The sequence below is a fragment of the Tachypleus tridentatus genome, chromosome 12, assembly GCF_004210375.1.
Source record: "Tachypleus tridentatus isolate NWPU-2018 chromosome 12, ASM421037v1, whole genome shotgun sequence".
Taxonomy (NCBI): domain Eukaryota; kingdom Metazoa; phylum Arthropoda; class Merostomata; order Xiphosura; family Limulidae; genus Tachypleus; species Tachypleus tridentatus.
In genome coordinates, this window is record NC_134836.1 from 65,060,552 (window position 1) to 65,087,212 (window position 26,661).

The following is a 26,661-nucleotide window of genomic DNA, read 5'->3' on the forward strand; positions in this document are numbered from 1 at the left end:
AGCTCTGTCTGTAAAATCTTGTAATGTTGTTTAACAAAACTGTTATTTGTTAATATAGATTAATATGCTTTGATTTTTTTTTCTTTTCCCAAAGTGAATTCTGGTAAATGTTTAATAGTGTTTAGAACTCTGATTATTACAATTTTGGTCATTTTTAGTCTGGATAAAATAGTAAAAATGAATTTGACAGCTTTTTTATGTTTTGAAAACAATTGTGGTACTGGTTCTTAGTCGTCTTTCTATTCATAAGCAGTCAATTTTGGTCAGTGTTTTATCAGTTCTTCATTGGTTATTTGTTTATAGTATGATTTCAGTAAGTCATTGATTAGTTGCTCTTCAATTCCATTAAAATCCAAACGGATGTGCAAATGATGTGATTTTTTTTAACAAGAGGTTGAAAATTATCCACACATTTTAGCCAGTTTTTTTTTCCAAACTGTATTCATATGTGAGGTAGTAACGTTTTACATTCTTGATGTTGAATGGTTTCCAGAAACCATTGATCTAGGTGTTTCTGTTGCTGTCCACTGCCCCTGATCATTTATCTGAAGATTTGTCATAAGTGATATGCTTTAAAAGAGGCCATGTCGTATTGATTTATTTGTTGGATCAAAGAGGTGGTGTTTGGAGTAAGAGACTCCACAGAAATGTTTGTTGATATGTAAATTAGGTTGTTAGGGTGATTTGGTGAGTTTTCATCAACCACTAGTGCTTTATGGGAAGCATTTTCCATAGAAAAACATCTCTGTACTGCAGAGCAGAAAAGTTGTAAACCAATCCTCAAAAATTGTTTTTGTTGTTTAAACCTGTTCTGTCTTTTTCCAATATAGATCAGTCTCTCAAATGTTGAAAACTTGATGGGTCATAAATCCTCTTTGTTCAAAAATATCTTTTAAAAGTGTTTGGCACATTGATGTTGCTTCCTTGTCAGCACTTGCTGCCTTTAGGCTGTGTAAATTATGCTTTTTTTTTTTTTAAATCTGTTAAGTAAGCCTTTGCTATCCATTATCTTAGGGCAATACCGATTTAGTAACTTATTAGATAATTTTATCTTTGTTGATAGTTGCTGTAGTTGATGGTGAGAACATAAATGCTTTGGAATTTATTATAAGTTTAGCTTTTGTCAAACTTCATGATGGTTTCCAGTTTTGTTGTTACTGAGATGGCTTTTGTTGCAGTTTTTAGGCTTACTGCTGGCACTGGAATCACTTGTAGTACGCTTCCTAATCATTTTGTATTTAAGGGCAGAGTACAGTCTAAATAAAACTTTGAAAGTACATTGGTTGACATTTTTCTTGATCCAAACAAGACACTTGGGATGTATGAACTCTTAGCACACGGGCTGGTTAAAGTGACGTGTCATGATGTTTCAGTAAGTTACATTCAAAATATAATTAAACCACTTAACTACCATCATGTACGAACAAACTTGATAACAAACCATGGATGATAATGCAGCTTTTTATATTATATAAATTTTAAGTTCTTAATAATATAAGAAAATATTTAAAAACAACTTTAAATACCCTAGTGTGAGAATTTGAATATTTGTTCTTCAGTTATTTCCTCTTTTGAACTTCCCCCTTAAACTATGAAATGTTATGTAAAATGTCATTAATCTTCTAAATTTTTATCTTATATCCTTCAATCATATGGAACTTCAGAGCAACCAATGAAAATGCAAGAACCTCTTGCCACACCCACCTTCAACTTGCTCAACGTTACAAATTGCTAATACATTTTTCTGAGACTAAGTGTTATCTAGAATAGAAATGATTGAGTGAAGTATGATTCATCCTATATGATCTTACAGATAATTGATAAATTTAGCTAATTAGAGAGCCAGAGACAGTAAGATATTTTCTCAATGACAAATTGGGTATGTCTTGCTTCAAACATAAATTATTGTGTTATTATATTTTTCTTCCTTTTTCTCTCTCTCTCTTTTGAAGAATAGTATCAGATTTTTAACAGATTTTCCACTGGTTATAAATTATGCTGTGATAAATTTGTTATACATTTCGCATGTATTTCTGAGGAGTTCAGCATTTCTAAAAATCATACACCAGTTTAAAAAAAATTATTTTTGTATTTATTTTAGTTACCAGAATTTCATTATTCAAGGTGTGATGATAAAAAATTAAAAAGAAGTATAAGTGGTTTTTTGCCATACAATTTCAAACCTCTGCCTCAGCTAGGGAATACTTGTAGTAAGTACACATGTTTGGGCTTTTTCGATTTTATTTGCTCTAAATCTTTGTGATTTTTAGTCAGGTGATATTCTGTACATTTTGTGTTTTAATATTTTTTAATGCTTGGTTAGTTTTGTATTTTGGCCAATGGAACTTAAGGGCTAACTACATTAGCCATCCCTAATTTAGCAATGACATACTAAAGAGAAGACAGCTAGTTAGTACCACCGTCTACCCACTCTTGAACTACTCTTTTTTATCAACAAAGAGTGTAATGGATTTTAATGTTACAACATCCCAATGGGTAAAAGTATGAACATGTTTGGGGACAGGGAATATAACCCATAACCAAAATGGTGAGACAAACCATTACCATAATTTCTTTTCAATATGGGCTTGGTTGAATCAGCCAAGTATGTGACCCCAATTTTTCTTTTTAGTTTCACCACAATAATTTCTAATACATTTTGTGTATCTTCATAAAAATTTCATCAACTGTGAATAATAATTAAATCATTTGTTGAGAAAAGCATAATTTGTAATGAAGTCTCTTTCACTGTGAATATGTGGAATCAGAAAATTGACTACTGTGGGTGCAAAGTGAATTTCATGTAGATTAAAAACACTTAAATCATCTGAAATTTAAATTTAAACATCATAAATTTGAAACATTTTAGTCAGTAAAAGTAGACTGTATTATTCTACCCAAATTCTGTATCAGGTTTCTCAATATGATCAGTCTTGTAAACATTAAAATAAATCAAAATTATCTTTTTTTCTTCTTTCTATAATGACTTCAGATTGTAACACAAAACTACATTTGTTTATTCTAAATTGCCTTTTTGTAACATTTTGATTGCCCTCTGAACTAAGTTTAACTAATATGCCTACCAAACAGGTGGCAAAACACTTGGAAAACATGTAGCTCACATTATCTCAAGGAACTATATTATGCGCCAACACCATCATGCCAACACCACATTAAGCATCTCTTTGTTTCCCTACCCTCTCTAATAACTGGATCTCCACCTTTCCAGACACTGCAGTTTCTTTATCATTTGTTCATTTCTTATCTCTTTTTGTGAATCATTTGTACATGATCTACTGTGAAAATTCTGCACTTATTTCTTACATCAAGTATCAGGGGTTACCAATTTAAGGACTTTGTTTCCACATGTTGGACTTGCTGTTTGTGATTTGACAGTCCTCACTGTCAAGTTAGGGTCTTCTTCAAGGTTGCTTGGGGTATTCTTGGTGTTACATTTATCAAAGTTGCCTGGTTGAACATGTACCATTCCATGGACTGTCATGGAAAAGACCAGTGCCAAGAAGATGTCTACCAACTTCTTGTTTTGCAGAGTTTTAAAAATAGTCTCATGTCACTGTCTCCAGTAAAAGATTGTTTTGGAATTTCGCACAAAGCTACTCGAGGGCTATCTGTGCTAGCCGTCCCTAATTTAGCAGTGTAAGAAGAGAGGGAAGGCAGCTAGTCATCACCACCCACTGCCAACTCTTGGGCTACCAACGAACAGTGGAATTGATTGTCACATTATAACGCCCTTACGGCTGGGAGGGCGAGCATGTTTGGCGTGATGCGGACGGTCGCACGCACGCCTTAACGCTCTTGGCCATGCAGGGCCTACCAGTAAAAGACCTTTCTGGCAGGTATCTGATGAGGATCTTGATACATCCCCAGGTCTCCCAAGTGTAAATTCTTCTCATACTGATTCAGAAAAAGCTGTTTGTTGTTCACAAGAATCATTAAACATGCACCAGTTTGATATCACAGAGTATAATACTACATGTAACAACTGGCATTAGTGAACTACCCGTCTGAAAGAAACTAAAGCCATAAAAAAGTTTTCTTCATGGTTGCATTTGTTTTTACAGTTTTGCAGTTTACAGTAGTTGGTGTGAAACATGGGCAGTAGTGAACTACCTGTATAAAGAATCTGAGACCAAAAACAATTTCATATTAGATTATATTTATAATATTAATGAAGAAACTGTTATTAGCTTATTTATTCTTATGACTTAGCTCTTGCAGGTTGGATAGATTAGAATCAGTATTCTTATTTGATTAGGCTGAATGTTGTTCAGACTTTAGAATGTTAAAACTATTAATTTTAGATTTTATAACTTGTAACCTGTTGCCATAAAAACATGAGTGTTACATGTCACTCTGGATAGACATGAGTGATATTGAAGTAGCTTCATTTCCTCTAGTATACTAATTAAGAATTGGAGATGGCTATACATGACTTTGATGTTTTTACACAGAATTAGAGATCAATATAATCTTTATTATGGGTTTCACTGTGCCTCGTTTTCTACATATAATTTTTCTGGGGGGAAAGTTTTTGTAAGTTGTTTTGAACATGGTTTTAGTTTCTGCATCCTGTTACTTTGTCAGAATTTAAATTTCTGCTTGAACATGATTCCTTAGTTTGAGAATCTATCAAATGTAACTAATCCTTTCAACTTAGAACACTAATATAGATTATTACAAATTTTTTAAATTAACATGAAAAATATATAACATTATATTGCTATTAAATTCTGTGTTAAGTTTTAATTTATTTTCAGTTAAGGTGACAATACATGCATATAGTTACATAATATTCCTTTAACCATCTTAACAGGATTATTTAAGTGCGGTGAAGATGGACACATGTCAAGAGACTGTCCTAATGTAGGTGGGGACATGAGAAATAAATCTGGTTGCTTCAAGTATGGTGAAGATGGACACGTCTCACGAGCCATTAAGAATCCTGACAAACAAGTTGCACGTGATGGTAAGTTTTATGTAAACTGTTTTGATGTTACCACATACTTTAGGAAGTCTGTAAAGAAGTTGAAGGTTTACTTTTTTGAAAAAATCGATTAAGGAAAACCTGTTACGGAACTTACTCTATCATCAGTATTTAATTGCCTAATCAGTTATGCCACAATTACCTATGGAAAAACATGAAATAAAGTATACTTTTTCCACTAAGATGGCTGTCATTGTAGATCCCTGTACATGGTGAGGGGACCTCTGATGGTAGGTTCTGTTCTATTTTTTTTTGTAGATCATATTCATAGATGTAAGAATATATGGTAAAAATTTGAAAAGGCTGAATAACTGGTAACATGGTCAAAGTGTGGTCTGAAGTAGGGTTATTTTTAGCTAAATCATAAAAAGTTGCATGCAGCTAAATTTTTTTACAGGAGATCTAACAGACTTTTAATTACAGCAATTGCTGATTTATCAAGTGATATGTCATAGGAAATTAGAAGAAAAAAAATTCAGCTAGATGAGCACATGTGAATTTTTTCAAGGTATTCTGTAGTTTGAGAAGTTGGAAGGAAACCAGCTCTTCCCCTTTTGTATTTTCCTCATGTATTGACATCAGTGGACCTTTGATATACATGTAGAGCAACTAAGTAGGAAATGGATTGGTAGAGAATCCAAATCACTTATTCCGTGATAACGATACTTGTAGAGAAAATTATTTATTGAAAAACAGATGGTATGGGTAGAGAAAGTGCTGGTAGAGGAGCAAACAATGTTTCTACCTGACCAGTAGCTGACCACATGTTGTGTAACTGAGTGTAGAGGGTGTGCTTAAATGTTTGATTATATTTATTAATATAGATATAAAGGTGTTCCTTTGTATTGGTTTATTTTGCTGAGTTGTTGTATAAGAAGGCTTCTTTAATTTTGTATTTGTTTATGTTTTTTTTCCTTCAGAATTTGGATGTTTTCTATGCTTATGTTGTGTTTATTTGATTTGCAGTATTTAAAAATGTGAAGGTAACTTTTTTATGTTAGTTGAATCTGGTTTCCATTTTTCTACTTGTTTCTTCAATATAGAAGTCATGGCAGTAATCACATTGTATATTATAAATAATGTTGGTGTTGTGTTTGTCAGTTTAGATTTTATATAGTATAGACCTTAGTTATGTGCCTGGTTTTTGAATAAATTTGGTATTAACTGGAGTGTCATATTTTGTTGCTAGTTTTTTGCCAGATGTTGGTTATTTTTCTGCTGATGTTGGGAATATATAGTGTGCGGCCTCATATGGTTTCATGATTTTTTAATTGTGGGGTATATTTACTTTTGCTTGTTGATTTTGCTTTTTGTCCAGGTGTGTGTAAACATTATGTGAAAATTATAGCACAGAAAAGAAATGAGAGAATATACTAAATTTTTATTTGTTGAAAAACCAGATATGGCTGGTTCTTTTTGTTATTTATTGTAGCAACTTTTTTGTCACGTAACCACTAAATTACAGCCTCTCTGTTAACCGCGACATAATCGAAGCTGTGTTCAAAGTGGCATATGGCACTAATCAATCAATTAGTGGATCCATGTTCTCCCCTTTCATGGATGTTTTAAAGTATTTCTACTTGACACAAATAAAGTTTCAATTCTGCATAATATACTTTTGTTTACTGTATAGATTTGTCCTCTAAAAAACTAAATTGTATATATAAAGTTTTAATCAAGTATTTGTGGATGTAATTGTACATGTGTATGAAACTTAAACCAAATTTATTTGTTGGTCTTACTTGTAGTAAATCAATATACCTACCAAAATTATAATCACCACACAATATTATTAACACCTGTGGTGTTAATGTAATAACAACTTTCTGATATACATGTGTAAATATGAGAATTGTCTGTTGCATGATTTTTAATATATTGTAAGTTTTAAAATTAAAACACTGGCATTGTATTTGAATAACATTAGTGTTTAATTCATTGGTTCCCAGGGTGCGAGATTTCAGTGTTTTTTTTTGTTTATATTAAGGGTACTGTCCTATATATTCAAAAATTGTGCCACGCTTTGAAAAACTTGTAAGAAATAAACAGGAACAAAAGAGTCATTAAATTTAAATTGGCTTATGAATATTTGAACATTTCAAATTCAAAGAAATATCATTTTATGCATTGATGAAAATTTATTTTTTTGTAGGCCATGTAGGGTTTATGGAACTTTTAGTTTGTTGTAATATTTTTTCATTTCCAAATATTTTGTTTTTGTTTATATATCATTAAAAACTAATTATAAAAATTTGTTTTGGCCACCTTCACCTTTATTCTTAAATAAATAATTACTGTGAGGGGTGCGAGAACATATTAAAATTTTTTAGGGGTGCGGGTCAAAGAAAGGTTGGGAACCACTGGTATAATGGATATTAACAGTAGGGTTTAATGTTGTTATTAAATGGTGCAAATAAAGTATAAACACGTGTTTTTACTGGGCAGTTGCCCTTAATTTTTTGAATTAGAAATGAAACCACATATTTCTTCTTATTAAAATTCCTAATCTCCATCCTTACAAAAAGTTATGAAATAGGACTAAACAAAACTACAGATCCTATCTTATAAGAACTTTTGACCTTGCTCTCCCTGCTGACTGTAGGGAACTTGTATTGTGAAGATCGGTCGCACTGTTTGTTGGTAAAAGAGTAACCTAAGACTTGGCAGTGGGTGTTGTTGACTAGGTGTCTTCCCTTTAGTCTCTCCTTGTTTAATTAGGGATGACAAGTACAGATGTAACAGTTGCACTAAAAAAGTAATAATGTAATTATTTTTAGATTATTTAGAAGATTGAAAGGGTTTCCTCCTGAATGGTAAAAGTATCTTGAACTGATGGACTTACAGTGAGGGGTCAGTTACAAAACCCATGCTTTTCACCCCAGGGGTTCTGTGTTTTTCAGGATATGTGCAATTAAACAGTGAGTTTTATCAAATGATTTATTCATGTGATTAATAGTGTACAATTATCAGTTTTTGGTTCAGTCGGTAAATAGGTTTTGTCTGTCATGACAGTTGTTATCAAAGTTTTTACAGCTATAAAACTTGAGACTAATGATTAAAGCTGGTGTATAAATAAATTGAGACACCGAAAGTAACTTACTTTATTCTTTGTTATGATATAGACATTATTAGACCCATTATCAGGCATAAGCCCACTACTGCTAATTCATTCCATTACTTGTGTAAATTTATAGTAATAATAAATGAAGCAAAAATAGTAATCATTTAATGGACGTCACTAAGAACAGTACAAGTTATGCAAATATAATAAATGCTATAAAGAATATGTTTATTTGATATTTTTTGTATTAATTTCTTCTGTATTTAAGTAGAAATGAAGATTTTGTAGTTTTCATTAGTTGGTTCTGTTGAACAGTAGTAACAGGATGAAATTTGTAATGTATGAGGAGGTATTTTGTGCAATTAAGAAATAAAATGTACATGCATTTTGGTACTTTGGTAGAAAGTTGCATCTTTGCTAATATCAGTTTTTGTAGGTATAACTTTGTTTATAAATATAATGTATTAATTTCCTTATAGTAAATATGACAATTGTTCATGCAATTTTTCTAGATTTTTCTCTTACATTTACGTCTGTATTTACAACTATCTTTATTTTTAAGTATTTCTTATTCCATTTGATGCTTTTTATCTTAGTTATGTAATGGTGAATAATCTTTTCTTAGTCTAAACTTGGAAACTTTAAACATCAGTAACATTAAAATTTTCAAATAAATTTAGTAGTTTACAAATTTTTTTTTTAATATAGCACAAACACCATGTGGTTATATATTGCATTAGACTACATCTTGTTTAACTATTCCCAATACCAGGTTGATCAGATTATTAAAAATAGGATGATTTGTATGTAAATTACATTTGTTGAAAATGTTTTGTTTTTTGTCACTTCAGATTAAGATATCCTTTGCTTTTTAAGTAAAGCAAAAGTTCAGAATGTGTTGTTAAACACTAGACTATTTATTAATATGGTGAAAATCTGCTTGAGAACTATTTGGATTAGCCATCCATTATTTTGAAGTGACAGACTAGAGAGAAAATAGTCAGTGTCACTTAGCTGCAACTGTTGGACTTTTTTTTATTATTGGAAAGGACGTGAGTTTAACTGAAAAGGTTTACATCAAAGATGAATAACAATATCCACTACTCTACCTTACCAGTAACGCACGAAAATCATTGTATGGCATGACTGTCTGTTTGAGATCATAGGTGTTTTCACTTGTACTTTATATTTAAAGCCCTTCATATATTACATTTACAATAGAAAGAGAACTAATGCATTCACTAACTTTCATGTGATATGCATTACACCTTTTGTAATTGTTATATTTCTTTATATCTGCAGGCTTACAGTACTAGAAACCTGGTTTTAATACTTTCTTCAATACAGAGCTTCAAACAAACAATTACTGTATAGATGCACAAATCTTCTTTCAGATTAAGCCCCAGAGAGAAATGGTGGATTGGATGACCACCTGTGTTACACATTTATTGTTTAGATAGTTTTATAGCTTATCTAGCTAAATAATTCACAAGAATTAATCAGTATCGTCGTATATGCATGTTTTAAAGCTTCCTATGTAAATATTAGACTAGTGTACGAGTAGAAACTGAAATACACTATTCATACAGTTATAACGATTTCAAAAAAAAAAACGTAGGTTCAAGAAGACTGGACAGAAAAATAATAACCATATAATGTGACCACTTTTTATCTGTGAATGTTTTCTTCTGAAGACAAAGGTCCACTTTCTAAAGTGCTGAGGATTAAATAGTAGTTATGATGAGATTTGTTTCTTCAAATAGTTGGAATTGGCTGAAAGTTGTATAAAATTTAATGGATCAGAAATTGATATTTTATATTAATAAAAGTGTTAATACCCATATCAGCCATCCTGTAATACACCCTAATATTTAAATGTTAGAGTCAAACCATGAGAGAAAGAAGGGAATATGTAAAGTGTTCAAGATTGATTTATTTACCAGTTGGTCAAGGAACCTGGTAGAAATAATGCTATTTGAGATTTATTGTATTTAATTTCCTTTCTGCATAATTTACTGTGCACCAGAATTACTCAAAAAAATTCATATGCTACATTTATACTTTTTGAAAATAAATATCTTTATTATGAACTGAGTCATTAGATAATCTGGAAGCAAAAATTGAATTGTTTCAATTACTTGTATAAAATATGAAATTCTTTTATGTGTCATGCTTATATGTTTTTCCTTGCATTTAAAATGATAACATTTAGTGATGAGTTTATAATAATTAAAATGCGTGTAGTTAGCTTTTTCGGAGAGGTGCTAAAAGTAACTAATTATAAACGTTATAATATCTCATGCTATAAAGAACGTGTTTATTTCTAAATTTGATATTTTTTGTACTAATTTCTTCTGTATTGTTTACTTATAATAAAGTTTTACACAAAATACCATCATATATAAGTGGTGATACAAATTTCAGTTTTGAGTAGAAATTAGCTTTCATAAATTATGAGTAAACTCTTGCTGTGATTTCTGCTGTGGGTGATTCAAAGTGCTCGTGCCACAACCACCTCCCATGTTGTACAGAAAAATGAATTAAACACTTTGATGAAGAGTCTATTTTAATAAATTTAGTTTCTAGTTCACTTTTATATTTTGAACAATCAGTTTTAACTTCTAAATTGTGAAAAGTAACGTAACAAAGGTTGTAAGATGTAACTTTTCTCTATCATGTTAGGATTTACTAACAGGAACTACTAAAGTTTTCTTTAAGATAGAAACACGAGCTAAACATAATCACAAGTAAGAATCTGAAATTTGCATAGCTTACCTTTTTCATTTACTTATATATCCTTAAATTATATAGTCCAGTATGAATCACAGTCTGAAGGTTGCAGATTTAAATTCTTGACACACCAAATATGCTTGCCTTTCACCTTCATAGTGTAACGTTATAGTGTAACAGTCAATCCATTGGTAAAAGAGTAGCTCAAGAGTTAATAGTGGGCAGTGATGACTAGCAGCCTTCTCTCTAGTTTAAATTAGGGACATCTAGCACAGATAGCCTTCAAAATTTTCGTAGCAATAATGTTTTGAAATCTGTTAATTAAAAGTCACAGTGTATTTTTAGGGCTAACATTTAAATATCTGCATCTTAAAATACCCTTTTGGTTATAATGATTCACACTTATCATCATTATATTTAGTTTTGACCTTGCACGGACCAGCTGCTGATTTGTTTTCTCGTGTATATATAAAATCCCAAGATGGAACGTTCACCTGAACTTTTCTGTCATATTAAGCTTCACAATTTAAATTTAGAGACTTGTATTTTTTAATGTAGTTTGACATAAGACTGTTAGTGTGTACTAGAAGTTCTGTTATTTATCACATGATGTGAACAGTTAATGAATATACTTTTTTTTAGCAAACTGACTAGAACTATGTAATATTCATAACTAATGCACAGAAAACAAGAAGCTATAATTATTAGAATGTACCGATTGATCAGTTGGCTACCTTTGCTTATTAACACTTGATAATATCTTGTAATTTTCAAGTGGATTAAGTTTTAGTCCTAAAATTAATAGTGCTGAATAATATTCATAAATATAAAAATTAATAGTGATAAATCATATTAACACCCTATGTTTGCATAGGGAAACACCTGCTCATGTGGAGCTGTAAGTACTAATTTATGACACATTCATCTATGAAATTTGTGAAGCTTTCAGTAGCCATAACTGTATTGTACACAAGTAATCAATATTTCTATTAAAATATTTCCCATAAAGATCTGTCTGTGAATTTCCAAAGCCTTAAATGAATCAGTCTGAGTGAAAGTTTCCATGCTTAAAATTAAAAAAAATTCTTCTTTTCAAAGCTATTTTACTGGCAAAACTTTATATTTTATCTACTATTTTTTTCAACCCTAGTACTAAGAGTAATTAAATTACCAATGTTCAGTGACATGAGAAACTGAAAAATGTGAAATAGAATGAAGAAATGTGTTTTTCCCTCTCTGAATGCTAGGTTTCCTATTTTCTTCAAAGTTTCAACTTGGCATTTTCTCGTACTCTTGTTTTTATTTTATGGTTTTACTGCCTGTACGTAGAAACCACTGTTTCCTGTTTAAAGACGTTATGAGAACAGTATAATTATGGTGTTAGAAAAACTTGCGAGTTTGAGAAGTCTTAATAGAAATGAATAAATCCCTGTAACCCTGGTTATTAATGATACAATCACACAGAAATGGAAACCAATGCACAGTTAATTCAAATAATTTCAGCTATGGTCCACTCTATATTTTATGTAGAAAGTAAGCAACTTTCCCTAATGTTTAGGTCAGTCCTATATAGTTAGCATTATAACAGGTAAAAACGTGATCTTATGTGTTGTGATACAATACATACAGAGTCTATTGATAATAAACAGTTTGGAAAGAAGTGAGTTAATTCTGCTCCTACCCACTGTAAGTATTGTAGGTGTGTGTGCTTTTTATGACATGTTGTAAAAACATGTAGGTTGAAGATGTCTTGATAGACATTAATTTAAACCTCGTAATTTGAGCACTTTTGGAAGGTGGACCTTTCTTCAGTTACAAATAGGAAATGGTGGTGTAATCAAATGAGTGATATACAAATAAGGTAGTTTAGTTACATCAGGAAGCTGATCTGGTTTTCGAGAAGAAATGTCTATTTTTCTATGTTCTGGTGTAAATGTCTCATTTCCAGTGTAAGAGAATGTATGCGAAAAGGTGTTAGGAATATTTTACTTTAGAAATGGCTGAATATGTGTGTATTTAAAACTATACTTAAGCATTTAGTGAAGTAAAGGTGACACCTGGAGACAGTTTGAAAAAAAAATATTAATCAGTTTATAAAAAATTATCTTAAATAGTATGTTTTACTAAATTCAGCTTTCACGATAGAAGGAGAAATAAGGAAAGAAAAAAATAATTTTTTTGACAAAGATGAAACCAGTGAATGAAGATCATCGATTCCAGGTTCTAGATGAAGTCCAAAAGGTTGAACAGTATTTAGATTAGCAATCCAATGAGTTTCTTTTATTTCTCTGTAAGCTTTAATTTTGAATCCTGTTTTCAATGGTTCAGCAGAACAGTATAATGAAACCTTATTTCATCAAAATAAGAACATGAAAATTTGGTAAATAATAATATGGTTATATGCTTCCTAAACTACTAAAAAAAAATTAGTCACTGGCAACCCTGAAGTACTTGACGTGTGTGCTTGGGTTTGTTACGTATGATACGTGGTTCCAATATATTATATGATATATAGTGATGAATAAAAGTCATTGCAATCACTCTCTACATTTTTTTATATTTAAATATTTCATGCCTTATGTATTTATACCATGTTTTCTATTTTTTTTCACAATGATAATGTGTATGAAGCTGCCTTTCCTTTCAGTTAACTTATTGGATTCGTCTTTTCAAGTGTGCTTGATGCTGATAAAGTATTGTGAAAGTACAATTTTTCATATGTTAAAAGTATTGTTCACAGTTATTTGTACAGCGAGTGTGTATTATATCAGGTTTATGACCTGATGAATTTGTGACAGTAAAATAATAGTTATGTTGATAATTCACTTTGACGTATTATTAGGGGAAATGTGATTCTTCAGATGAAAAAGCTCCTCAGAAATGGTTAATAAACAACTGGGCTTCATTTTCGACAATATATAAAAAAAACCTCTTGATGACATCAAGTGAGTGTTAATAATTAATTACCTGGACAGAATTTATTTATTTAATATTTAATATCTATACATCTTATATTTGTATGTCATGTTTGGAGTCTCAGTTGGTAATTTATTCGTACTGGTTGTGTTTTGAAAGAGATCATTCCAAATACAATAATTATATATAAGGAGAGTCAGTCATGATAGGAGGTAGAGAATTCTCTCGTGTTGCTAATGTATTATTTTCATTGAGCTATGAAATTCTATAAAGATGTGGTAATAATTAAAATAGATGTAGATCTAATAGTATAGGTATGTAGTTAATGAAATGTTTCTATTATGTAATATAGTTTTAATATCTGAATTTCAAAAGTAAAATATGTTAATTTGTAACGTCTTAGTCATTTCTGTATCACGTGATGGCACTTGTTTGTTCCAAGTTGCTGAACTTAGGTAGTCTTTTCACTTGTATTTGATTGACTGAGATTGAATACAATTTCAGACTTGTAGATTTTCCTAATACATAACATAATGTTATAGGAAATTGTTTTAATGCACAATGTTTGGTTAGAAAACCAGTTAAATTGTAATAATTATAGAACATTGTATGCTTTGTGTTTATTACCGTTTGTGCTCTAAAGTATATATTTGAAATTAATAAATAATTTGGGAAAAAAATCAAAAACAGCCCAGTGAAAATTTGGGTTAGCATCTTTCAACACTTAAAGTTTTTGACAACAAAAGAAATTACAGCATTCACAATTAAGTACTAGATTTTTGTTATTTTATATGTACATATTTTGTTTGTTATAAAAGTAAAAAAAAAAACTTATTAGGTGACATGAGAAAATATAAATGAAGAAATAGATTAATTTATTTGCAATATTTGTATATACATATGAAGATCGTGTGTGTTACATAATTTTATGCTGTAATTTGAACTAAGTGTATACAAGGTGATTACTAGCTTGTTACATAGGCTTAGTATATAGAAAGTTGTCATATTTAACTGAAACAAGCCTGACAATAGTCAGGATAAATAATGATAAGCTTCTATTGTAATTTGCAGGGATTTTAGAAAGGAAAAATGTTATTTCATTTTTTTTTTTTTTTTGGTGTGGTTACAATGGCCTAAGCTCATGTGGTGTAAGGGTAGAGAAAATAATGCATAACATGTAAATTTTTTACCATAAATAACTTGATATTGAATTAGAAGATTCTAGAAGCTCTGCAAATGAAATTTGGAAACTGAAATATTAAAGATATATAAATTTTATTAATTTTAGCATGAAAATCACCTTGCTCTCATACTAGTCAGAGTTTAAAATTGAGACAAATCTTTATAAAAAATAAATTCATAAGGATTGATTTTTTGGAGTATCTCATTAGTTATTGTATCCACTAAATTTTGTTTGATACAAATCACTTCAGTGTTTGTTCCTGTCAATTTTGTCTGGGAGTATTTTGGAGTTAAGATTGGCCTGTACTTTGCTTGGCTTGGATTTTACACCTGTATGCTGATTTCAGCTTCATTAGTAGGAGTGTTGTGTTTTCTGTATGGGTGCTTTACCTTGTTGGGTGATGCTCACAGGTATGAATAAGGGGGAGAAAAAAGATAAAATTATACCTCAGATAAATCAGTTACTTAGAGCTATGTGATTGATGGAAAGTGGTATGTGATTAATCAACTGGACTAATTAATCAGTGTTTAGCTAATTAATTATTTTCACACAAGCCATTTGTATCTGGAATAATTGCAAATATTAATAATTGGAACCATTAATTTTTATTGGTTGATATGTTTTGAACCATTAATTTACCTTAAAATATTTTAAATAAGATTAAAGGAAGATTAGGCCAGACGTTCACTTTTGCAAAAATAACTCATCTTATCGACAATGTTGCTGCTGTATTTCTTGCTGTTTTTATGTCTCTGGGGTCAGTATTATATAGATTTATACATTAAAGCTGAAGAGGAATAAATAATATTCTCTTCTTCAGACTCTGTTAGAGCTTTCATACACAAAATATCAAATCTTTTGTTATTCAGTTTTAATACTTTTTAAAGTAATGCTTTTCTTGTGCCTATTTTCTTTTTGCATGTTGACTATCCAACATGCATAGTAATTTTGATCTTAAGATTAAAAATACTTGTATGCATCAGAAAATGTTCAAATTTCACATACAAAGTTTTTATAACCTCCAGATAATTATCAAACATTTTTGTAAAGAAAAAAACTTAATGTTTTGACTGTTATTTTTAATTATGAAATTCTGCATGGACTTGATAGATTTGACCACTATAAATAATGCCTTTTCTTCATCCTAGAATAACACATTATAACAGATATATAATTATAATTATAACACATATAAAATAGTTTAAATTTGATAACATTATACATTTATATACAAGAGGAGCACAAAAAAAGTGCCCCTCCCTTGAAAATGTTGTTAATTTATTTGATATCATGTTTGAATAGATCTTGTGAAGTGAATTTTACACATTTTTCTGTTATGTATTAAAATATGTAACAAATTAACAGCATTTTCAACAGGGCTACTTTTCTTGTCCACCCTCTGTGTGTGTGTATATATATATTTATTATTTTATTATATTGTTCTTTCGACTGTGCCTGGATAACAGTATAGAAGTTACAATGACCCGGTGCATGTGTGCTCATGTTACCATATCTAGTAATATAAAACTGACCTTTACAAAGGACCTGAATTTTGGGAAAGTAACTCACTAAGAAAATCCTCATGAGATGTGTAGTAATGGATGCCCATAGCAAAAAACATAATAACGTCCAACATTGTATATCTGCAATACTTGAAATGGCCTTAATTTCAAACCAACATAAAGCACATCAAATTTGCTTCACATTTAAGACTTCAAACTTCCATAACTGAAATCTCGCATGTGATGTGAGAGTATTAATGACCTTGTTTTCCTGCCTTGATTGGGTGCTCAGGAATTTTAACTTTGCTTGTTTCCAGTATGATATGTATGGCTACTCTCTAGTATTTCTCTTTAAACATCTTTTCAAACTTTGGCTCATTAAAATAATGTTTGAATGTTCCCTAGAGGTATTCTTTTGAGAAAGTTTCTCAAAAATACATGTTTAAAAAAAATGTAAATTTCTTAACACACAGATATGATGTCTTACCTGAACTGTTGATCATGATGTGGTTTGTTTTTATATCACAGGAACATCTAAGGCCAGAATATTTAGCTCAGTTATGAACAGTAAAGAAAAGAAAACTTTATTAACATCACTATTATCAATTTATAATAAACATCAAAACAAAAATCTGATTTTTTGTCCAGTTTTTCCCACCATTTGTCTTGTCTAGTTTTGTCTTTCTTTTAATGATGATTTTACAGTGTTGTAGCTGATTATCAGATTGTAAGTTTTATGATGACAGTAAGTGTTTGGTGTTGGATTTACAACAAAACTGTAACTAAATATACTCTGTCAAACAAAATTTACAAGCTATGTATCTTTTGTATGAATTCTTTCTTAAAATAATTGAAAATGATTAAACTTAAAATAATGCCTTATTCTTGAAAAATTCAGTTATTTTGGGTAAATGGTCTTCAAAGGTTTAATTTAAAAAGGGTGATAAAATAATTCAGTATAAATGCACTACATGTAGTTTAAAAGATAGCAAAGTATAAAAAATAGATGTTAATAATAAAAGTTTAAAAGATCTTTATAGAACATTGTTTGAGATTGAGAGTTTAAAATGTCAACTTTTATGCTTGGTTGAAATATTCTCACTTAAAGTTCCCAACCTGGCTGCCAGGTAATTATAATTATAATGTGAAGGTCAATCCCATTATTTGTTCTTGAAAGAGTACCCTAAGTATTAGCAGTGGATGGTGATTACTAGCTGCCTTCCCTCTAGTCTTATACTGCTAAATTAGGGACGACTAGCGGAGATAGCCCTCGTGTAGCTTTGCGCTAAATTCAAAACAAAGCAAATCATTTAAAGTTCATTAAATTTTATCCCTTTTTTTAAAAAACAAACAAACAGGTTAGATGTTCGAATAGCAAAGTTGTGGTTTTATTATCCTCTTCGAAAATAATGTAAATTGAACTTCAAAAGGAATATTACAACAGTTTTTTTTATCAGTTCTGGTTCTTTTTCTAAGGCCACGTGTTGAACTTTATTTCTTACAAGTTATGAAAATTTATTAGTTAGTTTTTTACTGATGTGTTTTTCTAAATGCTTCTGTGACAGGTAAATGAACCATGTGTTTCCATTTGGAAGAGACGAGTCCCGTGCACCATGTTTTCTTGGTATATGGTGTTACTACTTGTGAGTATTTATTGATGAATTAATTTGAAGTATATAGGTGTGTACACTAAAGCTATGTGAATATTTAAGATTTCAGATTTAAAGAAGAACCAATTTTGAGAACAATTAAGTTTAGAAATTGGTTCAATAGGTAATGAAGACTTTATTTAACACAGTAACAGTGTAAACATCTCTTTAAATAAAGATTTGTGTCTTTTGAAGTAATTATTTATCAAGGTTTTGTGTAAACTTGTTTAACGTGAGTCCAATATAAAAGCAGCCACTCGGAACAACATTGCATATGTTATATTCTTCTAACCATATAAGTGAAAAATACTTAGAATAAGTTTTAGAGTAAGGCTGCATTCTGAAATTAAGATGACTTTTATAACTTCATGGCCACTGATTTTTGGTTCTATGTTTAAAGTAAAATTGTTTTTAAAAAATGTACTTTGTAAACTTGGGATGATTTTTTATTATTTTCAGTGAATCCAGATTCCAATTTTCTGCAATATAACATTCGAGACAGTTATTTCTCATTATTATATCTCCACAGAGAGGTGTAGTGTATTTCAAGATGCATGGTATGGGTATTAAAACTTTTATTAAAATAAATTAGACAATAATGTTTCAACTTTTTTAGGGCTCCAGGTTAACAAAGAGAGTTTTAATATCCATACCAACCATCTTGAGATACATTTTTACTTCATGTGAGAGATATAGATTTTTTGTTGTTTCATCTTCATCCAAGCCCTTTTCAGTCAACTTCCATACCTACATATCTTGGCAAATTATCTTGAAACTTGGTAGGGCCATACTTTGGTCCAATATGTACAGTCAGTATTTTAATTTTTTTTTATTTAGGCTTTTTTAAGGGGTCAGATGTCAAACAACCCAAAAATATATATTTTGGGCTCATGTGTGGTTATATTTACAGCAGTCTGGAAGACAACTGGCACAAATGTAAATATTAATGAGCTCAATACAATGACAAACAAAAATAGCTACATTTGTCCATTTGGAATCCTTTTTCTTCTTTTTTTTTGGGGGGGGGCTGTAAGAGATCTGATAAAAGCATTATTTAGAGATATTTGATGATCATTTACTCAGCCATATTTTGACCAACTTGCATGGTATCTGGTACAAAGATATTTTTGTACACGTCTCAAACAAAAAATTGTGAAATTGCCCATTTTTAGTAATTATAAAATGGGTTAAGATGCCACAAAAAAGCATAACTTTAGAGTTTTTTGATCAGTTGCAGGTTTCATGGTTTTTGTTTTATCATAACCTACAAAACCTAGAAAATCTAGGTAAAGACTTAGTGAACCACTCTGTAAAAGGACAAACAACCTCCAATTGTGCAAAGAAATCTGGACTTTAAATGCCAGACTGCAGTTATATTTTGCTACAGCAAAGTTTATATATATATATATATATATAAGTTCCTTGAAACTATTTTAAATTTAGGTATATATTCTGTGTTACAGTAGCTCTTGATGCAGTGATTCTTTATAGAGTTAAGAGATTATGATTTTATTCTTTAGGTTACAGCTCTTGTTGTTGGTGTGATTTTCCACAGAATATCCATTGAAACTGTTCTGTACTTCACGTTGAGAGGCAATCAGACACTTACCAGCATGGTATCTCTCACTACCTCAGTGTGCATCATGAACTTTAACCTGGTAGGTGACTTAAATCAGAAACGTTAGGGATGTGAAATTTACCTATTTCTAGTTGTGTAAAATGCACTTTTTATGGCTTTATTCAATATGATATGGATCAAATACCTGCTTATAGTGGTATGTGTATATAAGTTTGTGTGTGTTTTGTTGTTCATTTATTTATTTTTTTACTTTGATTTCTTAATGACTAAAAGGAAATGTTATATGTAATTACTTGTAATTTTTTAAGGTGTTTCTTGTTTTCTGTTCAGCTGTAAATAATGTAAGGGTTTTTTCATGTTTGTATTCTCAAGAATGAAATTAATATAGCTTGGAATTTTTTCATGAATGCACCAATATAATCATAAGAAAATCTTTATACTTTATGTGTCACAGAAATTATTAAACTAATGACAAAACCTCAGTATTTAAGTTCAGATGCAAGTAACACTACTATATATTTGTTTTGTAGTACTTTTCAGTTTTGCCCATTTCAGGCATGGAGGCATTATAATATGACAGTCAATCTGTCATATTCATTAGTAATGAATTACTATTCATTACCATTCATTACTATTCATTGGTAAAAGAGTAGCCTCAGGTGTGGCTGTGGGTGATGATGATTAACTGCCTTCCCTCTAGTCTTACACTGCTAAATTTAGGACTTCTAGTGCAGATAGCCTTTGTGTAGATTTGTGCATACCTCAACACAAGATTTATCGACAAGCTTTTATTTCCAACATGTCCATCTCTTGTTAACATTTTAAGATCTTGCTGAGTAGCATCTGTGTTCAGTTCATTCTTAAAACTACTGAATGAAAGACATCTACAAGAAATATATTTATTTAAACTTGTATTATAAAGTGTAATTCTTTGTTTATCATGTTATTGGTATGAAACTCAGGTTAGTCTAGTATTTTATCTGGAAAGTTATGGGGGGGAGAATTTAGAATATATGAATTGTGAATTTTGTCTTTTTATTTATAATGACAGTTTTGAAAGTGTAAAGAATAGTAATTTGTTAATCCTTATGTGAAAATACATTTCCATAAAAATGTTTCTCTGTAACAAAAATAATAAAATTTCACTCTAAATGTCCTTTTTTTTGTAACTGTTATTTATGTTTGAATTTTTGAAGTATACGTTCAGATAATCTGTAGTTTTCACCACACGTTGTTTTTGATGACTATTATAAACTGGGAGAAAACTGAAAAGATACTGATTCAGAAAAAGCTGTTTGTTGTGCACCAGTTTGATATCACGGAGTATAATATTACATGTAACAACTTCATGGTTGCATTTGTTTTTATACTATTGTAGTTTACAGTAGTTGGTGTGAAACATGAGCAGTAATGAATTATCTGTGTAAAGAAACTGCAACCAAAAACAATTTCATATTAGATTGTATTTATAATATTAGTGAAGAAATGGTTATTAACTTATTGTTTCTTATGACTTAGCTCTTGCAGATACTTAGGTTGGATAAATTAGAATCAGTATTCTTAGTTGATTAGGCTGGATGTTGCCGAGACTTTAGAACGTTAAAACTATTAATATAAGATTTTATAACTTGTGACCTGTTGCCATAAAAACATGAGTGTGCTATAAGAGTGACAGTTACATGTTACTTTGGTTAGACAGGAGTAGTGAGTGATATTGAAGTAGCTTCATTTTCTCTTGTATATTAATTAAGAATTGGGGATGGCTACATGTAACTTTGAAGTTTTTTGCCCAGTATTATAGAACAATATAATCTTTATTATTGGGTTCACCGTGGCTCGTCTTTTAAGTTTAATTTTTCTGGGGAAAGGTTTTTGTAAGTTGTTTTGAACATGGTTTTATTTTCTGGATTATGTTACTTTGCCAGAATATAAATTTCTGCTTTAACATGACTCCATAGTTTGAGAAAGTATCAAATGTAATTAATCCTTTGAACTTTCAACACTAATATAGATTATTATAAATTTTTAAATCAACATGAAAAATATATAACATAATATTCTTCTGTGTTAAGTTTTAATTTCTTTTCAGTTAGGGTGACAATACATGCATATAGTTACATAGTATTCTTTTAACCATTTTTTACAGGATGTTTTAAGTGTGGTGAAGATGAACACATGTTACGAGACTGTCCTAATGTAGGTGGAAACAGGAGAAGGAAATCTGATTGCTTCAAGTGTGGTGAAGATGGACACATGTCACGAGTGTGTCCTAACGTAATTGGGGACAGGAGAAGTAAATCTGGTTGCTTCAAGTATGGTGAAGATGGACACGACTCACGAGACTGTACAAATCCTGACAAACGAGTTGGACGTGATGGTAAGTTTTATGTAAACTGTTTTGATGTTACTATATACTACTATATTTTAGGAAGTCTGTAAAGAAGTTGAAGGTTTACATGTTGAAAAAGGGATTAAAGAAAACCTGTTACAGAACGTACTCTATCATCAGTATTTAACTGCCTAATGAGTTGTGCAAAGATAGCAAAGTATAAAAAATTGATGTTAATAATAAAAGTTTAAAAGATGTTGATAGAAATTGTTTGAGATTGAAAGTTTAAAATGTCAACTTTTATGCTTGTTTGTAATATTCTCATTTAAAGTTCCCGACCTGGTTAAGGCACTTGACTTGTAATTATAATGTGACAGTCAATTCCATTATTTGTTTGTAAAAAGAGTACTCCAAGAGTTAGCAGTGGATGCTGATGACCAGCTGCCTTCCCTCTAGTCTTATACTGCTAAATTAGGGACGACTAGTGCAGATAGCCCTCGTGTAGCTTTGCGCGAAATTCTAAACAAAGCAAATCATTTAAAGTTCATTAAATTTTATCCCTTTTTTTAAAAAAACAAACAAACAGATTAGATGTTCGTATAGCAAAAATAATGTAAATTGAACTTCAGGAGGAATATTACAGCAATTTTTTATCAGTTCTTGTTCTTTTTCTAAGGCCACGTGTTTGAACTTTAGTTTTTACAAGTTATGAAGATTTATTACTTAGTTTTTTACTGATGTGTTTTTCCAAATGCTTCTGTGATGTACACTGTAACAGGTAAATGAACCATGTGTTTCCATTTGGAAGAGACGAGTCTCGTGCACCATATTTTCCTGGTCTATGGTGTTACTAGTTGTGAGTATTTATTTATAAATTAATTTGAAGTACACTAAAGTTATGTGAACATTTAAGATTTCAGATTTAAAGAAGAACCAATTTTGAGAACAATGAAGTTTAGAAATTGGTTCAATAGGTAATGAAGACTTTATTTAACACAGTAACAGTGTAAACATCTCTTTAAATAAAGATTTGTGTCTTTTGAAGTAATTATTTATCAAGGTTTTGTGTAAACTTGTTTAACGTGAGTCCAATATAAAAGCAGCCACTCGCGGAACAACATTACATATGTTATATTCTTCTAACCATATAAGTGAAAAATACTTAGAATAAGTTTTAGAGTAAGGCTGCATTCTGAAATTAAGATGACTTTTATAACTTCATGGCCACTGATTTTGGTTCTATGTTTAAAGTAAAATTGTTTTAAAAAATGTACTTTGTAAACTTGGGATGATTTTTTATTATTTTCAGTGAATCCAGATTCCAATTTTCTGCAATATAACATTCGAGACAGTTATTTCTCATTATTATATCTCCACAGAGAGGTGTAGTGTATTTCAAGATGCATGGTATGGGTATTAAAACTTTTATTAAAATAAATTAGACAATAATGTTTCAACTTTTTAGGGCTCCAGGTTAACAAAGAGAGTTTTAATATCCATATCAACCATCTTGAGATACATTTTTACTTCATGTGAGAGATATAGATTTTTTGTTGTTTCATCTTCATCCAAGCCCTTTTCAGTCAACTTCCATACCTACATATCTTGGCAAATTACCTTGAAACTTGGTAGGGCCATACTTTGGTCCAATATGTACAGTCAGTATTTTAATTTTTTTTTATTTAGGCTTTTTTAAGGGGTCAGATGTCAAACAACCCAAAAATATATATTTTGGGCTCATGTGTGGTTATATTTACAGCAGTCTGGAAGACAACTGGCAGAAATGTAAATATTAATGAGCTCAATACAATGACAAACAAAAATAGCTACATTTGTCCATTTGGAATCCTTTTTTTCTTTTTTTTTTTTTGGGGCTGTAAGAGATCTGATAAAAGCATAATTTAGAGATATTTGATGATCATTTACTCAGCCATATTTTGACCAACTTGCATGGTATCTGGTACAAAGATATTTTTGTACACGTCTCAAACAAAAAATTGTGAAATTGCCCATTTTTAGTAATTATAAAATGGGTTAAGATGCCACAAAAAAGCATAACTTTAGAGTTTTTTGATCAGTTGCAGGTTTCGTGGTTTTTGTTTTATCATAACCTACAAAACCTAGAAAATCTAGGTAAAGACTTAGTGAACCACTCTGTAAAAGGACAAACAACCTCCAATTGTGCAAAGAAATCTGGACTTTAAATGCCAGACTGTTGTTATATTTTGCTAGAGCAAAGTTTTTTAAATATATATATATATATATAAGTTCCTTGAAACTATTTTAAATTTAGGTATATATTCTGTGTTACAGTAGCTCTTTATGCAGTGATTCTTTATAGAGTTAAGAGATTATGATTTTATTCTTTAGGTTACAGCTCTTGTTGTTGGTGTGATTTTCCACAGAATATCCATTGAAACTGTTCTGTACTTCACGTTGAGAGGCAATCAGACACTTACCAGCATGGTATCTCTCACTACCTCAGTGTGCATCATGAACTTTAACCTGGTAGGTGACTTAAATCAGAAACGTTAGGGATGTGAAATTTACCTATTTCTAGTTGTGTAAAATGCACTTTTTATGGCTTTATTCAATATGATATGGATCAAATACCTGCTTATAGTGGTATGTGTATATAAGTGTGTGTGTGTTTTGTTGTTCATTTATTTATTTTTTACTTTGATTTCTTAATGACTAAAAGGAAATGTTATATGTAATTACTTGTAATTTTTTAAGGTGTTTCTTGTTTTCTGTTCAGCTGTAAATAATGTAAGGGTTTTTCATGTTTGTATTCTCAAGAATGAAATTAATATAGCTTGGAATTTTTCATGAATGCACCAATATAATCATAAGAAAATCTTTATACTTTGCGTGTCACAGAAATTATTAAACTAATGACAAAACCTCAGTATTTAAGTTCAGATGCAAGTAACACTACTATATATTTGTTTTGTAGTACTTTTCAGTTTTGCCCATTTCAGGCATGGAGGCATTATAATATGACAGTCAATCTGTCATATTCATTAGTAATGAATTACTATTCATTACCATTCATTACTATTCATTGGTAAAAGAGTAGCATCAGGTGTGGCTGTGGGTGATGATGATTAACTGCCTTCCCTCTAGTCTTACACTGCTAAATTTAGGACTTCTAGTGCAGATAGCCTTTGTGTAGATTTGTGCATACCTCAACACAAGATTTATCGACAAGCTTTTATTTCCAACATGTCCATCTCTTGTTAACATTTTAAGATCTTGCTGAGTAGCATCTGTGTTCAGTTCATTCTTAAAAACTACTGAATGAAAGACATCTACAAGAAATATATTTATTTAAACTTGTATTATAAAGTGTAATTCTTTGTTTATCATGTTATTGGTATGAAACTCAGGTTAGTCTCCTATTTTATCTGGAAAGTTATGGGGGGGAGAATTTAGAATATATGAATTGTGAATTTTGTCTTTTTATTTATAATGACAGTTTTGAAAGTGTAAAGAATAGTAATTTGTTAATCCTTATGTGAAAATACATTTCCATAAAAATGTTTCTCTGTAACAAAAATAATAAAATTTCACTCTAAATGTCCTTTTTTTTTGTAACTGTTATTTATGTTTGAATTTTTGAAGTATACGTTTGTATAATCTGTAGTTTTTCACCACACGTTGTTTTTGATGACTATTATAAACTGGGAGAAAACTGAAAAGATACTGATTCAGAAAAAGCTGTTTGTTGTGCACCAGTTTGATATCACGGAGTATAATATTACATGTAGCAACTTCATGGTTGCATTTGTTTTTATACTATTGTAGTTTACAGTAGTTGGTGTGAAACATGAGCAGTAATGAATTATCTGTGTAAAGAAACTGCAACCAAAACAATTTCATATTAGATTGTATTTATAATATTAGTGAAGAAATGGTTATTAACTTATTGTTTCTTATGACTTAGCTCTTGCAGATACTTAGGTTGGATAAATTAGAATCAGTATTCTTAGTTGATTAGGCTGGATGTTGCCGAGACTTTAGAACGTTAAAACTATTAATATAAGATTTTATAACTTGTGACCTGTTGCCATAAAAACATGAGTGTGCTATAAGAGTGACAGTTACATGTTACTTTGGTTAGACAGGAGTAGTGAGTGATATTGAAGTAGCTTCATTTTCTCTTGTATATTAATTAAGAATTGGGGATGGCTACATGTAACTTTGAAGTTTTTGCCCAGTATTATAGAACAATATAATCTTTATTATTGGGTTCACCGTGGCTCGTCTTTTAAGTTTAATTTTTCTGGGGAAAGGTTTTTGTAAGTTGTTTTGAACATGGTTTTATTTTCTGGATTATGTTACTTTGCCAGAATATAAATTTCTGCTTTAACATGACTCCATAGTTTGAGAAAGTATCAAATGTAATTAATCCTTTGAACTTTCAACACTAATATAGATTATTATAAATTTTAAATCAACATGAAAAATATATAACATAATATTCTTCTGTGTTAAGTTTTAATTTCTTTTCAGTTAGGGTGACAATACATGCATATAGTTACATAGTATTCTTTTAACCATTTTTACAGGATGTTTTAAGTGTGGTGAAGATGAACACATGTTACGAGACTGTCCTAATGTAGGTGGAAACAGGAGAAGGAAATCTGATTGCTTCAAGTGTGGTGAAGATGGACACATGTCACGAGTGTGTCCTAACGAATTGGG

General features: G+C 30.4%; 3 protein-coding genes across 6 annotated transcripts in view; all 3 read left to right on the forward strand.

Annotated features, from left to right (window-relative positions):
- LOC143233438 (anoctamin-9-like) overlaps window positions 1-19,688 on the forward strand; it is a 71,930-nt gene extending 52,242 nt beyond the window's left edge. For 2 of the 3 annotated variants that reach the window (XR_013018149.1, XR_013018148.1), the window contains exon 6: window positions 19,567-19,688. Coding sequence is in view for 1 of the 3 variants with exons in the window: in XM_076469683.1 (XP_076325798.1) it covers window positions 17,963-17,966 (4 nt within the window). In the remaining 2 variants the exon portion in view is untranslated. Of the gene's footprint in view, window positions 1-17,962; window positions 18,027-19,566 lie in introns of those variants that run through there. The other variant, XM_076469683.1, reaches the window with a different exon arrangement.
- LOC143234886 (uncharacterized) lies at window positions 779-17,071 on the forward strand. Its single transcript, XM_076472580.1, has 4 exons — window positions 779-1,372; window positions 2,102-2,210; window positions 4,835-4,987; window positions 16,926-17,071. The coding sequence occupies exons 1-4, from the start codon at window positions 1,319-1,321 to the stop codon at window positions 17,069-17,071; spliced, it is 462 nt and encodes a 153-aa protein (XP_076328695.1). The 5' UTR covers window positions 779-1,318.
- A 2,102-nt stretch (window positions 19,689-21,790) lies between the features above and the next one.
- Window positions 21,791-26,654, forward strand: LOC143233437 (uncharacterized). Of its 2 annotated transcripts, XM_076469681.1 has the most exons (4): window positions 21,791-22,002; window positions 22,733-22,810; window positions 24,325-24,462; window positions 26,526-26,654. In XM_076469681.1, the coding sequence occupies exons 1-4, from the start codon at window positions 21,940-21,942 to the stop codon at window positions 26,577-26,579; spliced, it is 333 nt and encodes a 110-aa protein (XP_076325796.1). In that variant the 5' UTR covers window positions 21,791-21,939; the 3' UTR covers window positions 26,580-26,654. The 2 variants fall into 2 exon arrangements, with proteins under 2 accessions (XP_076325796.1, XP_076325797.1); XM_076469682.1 differs by lacking the exon at window positions 22,733-22,810.
- The last annotated feature ends 7 nt before the right edge of the window (window positions 26,655-26,661 follow it).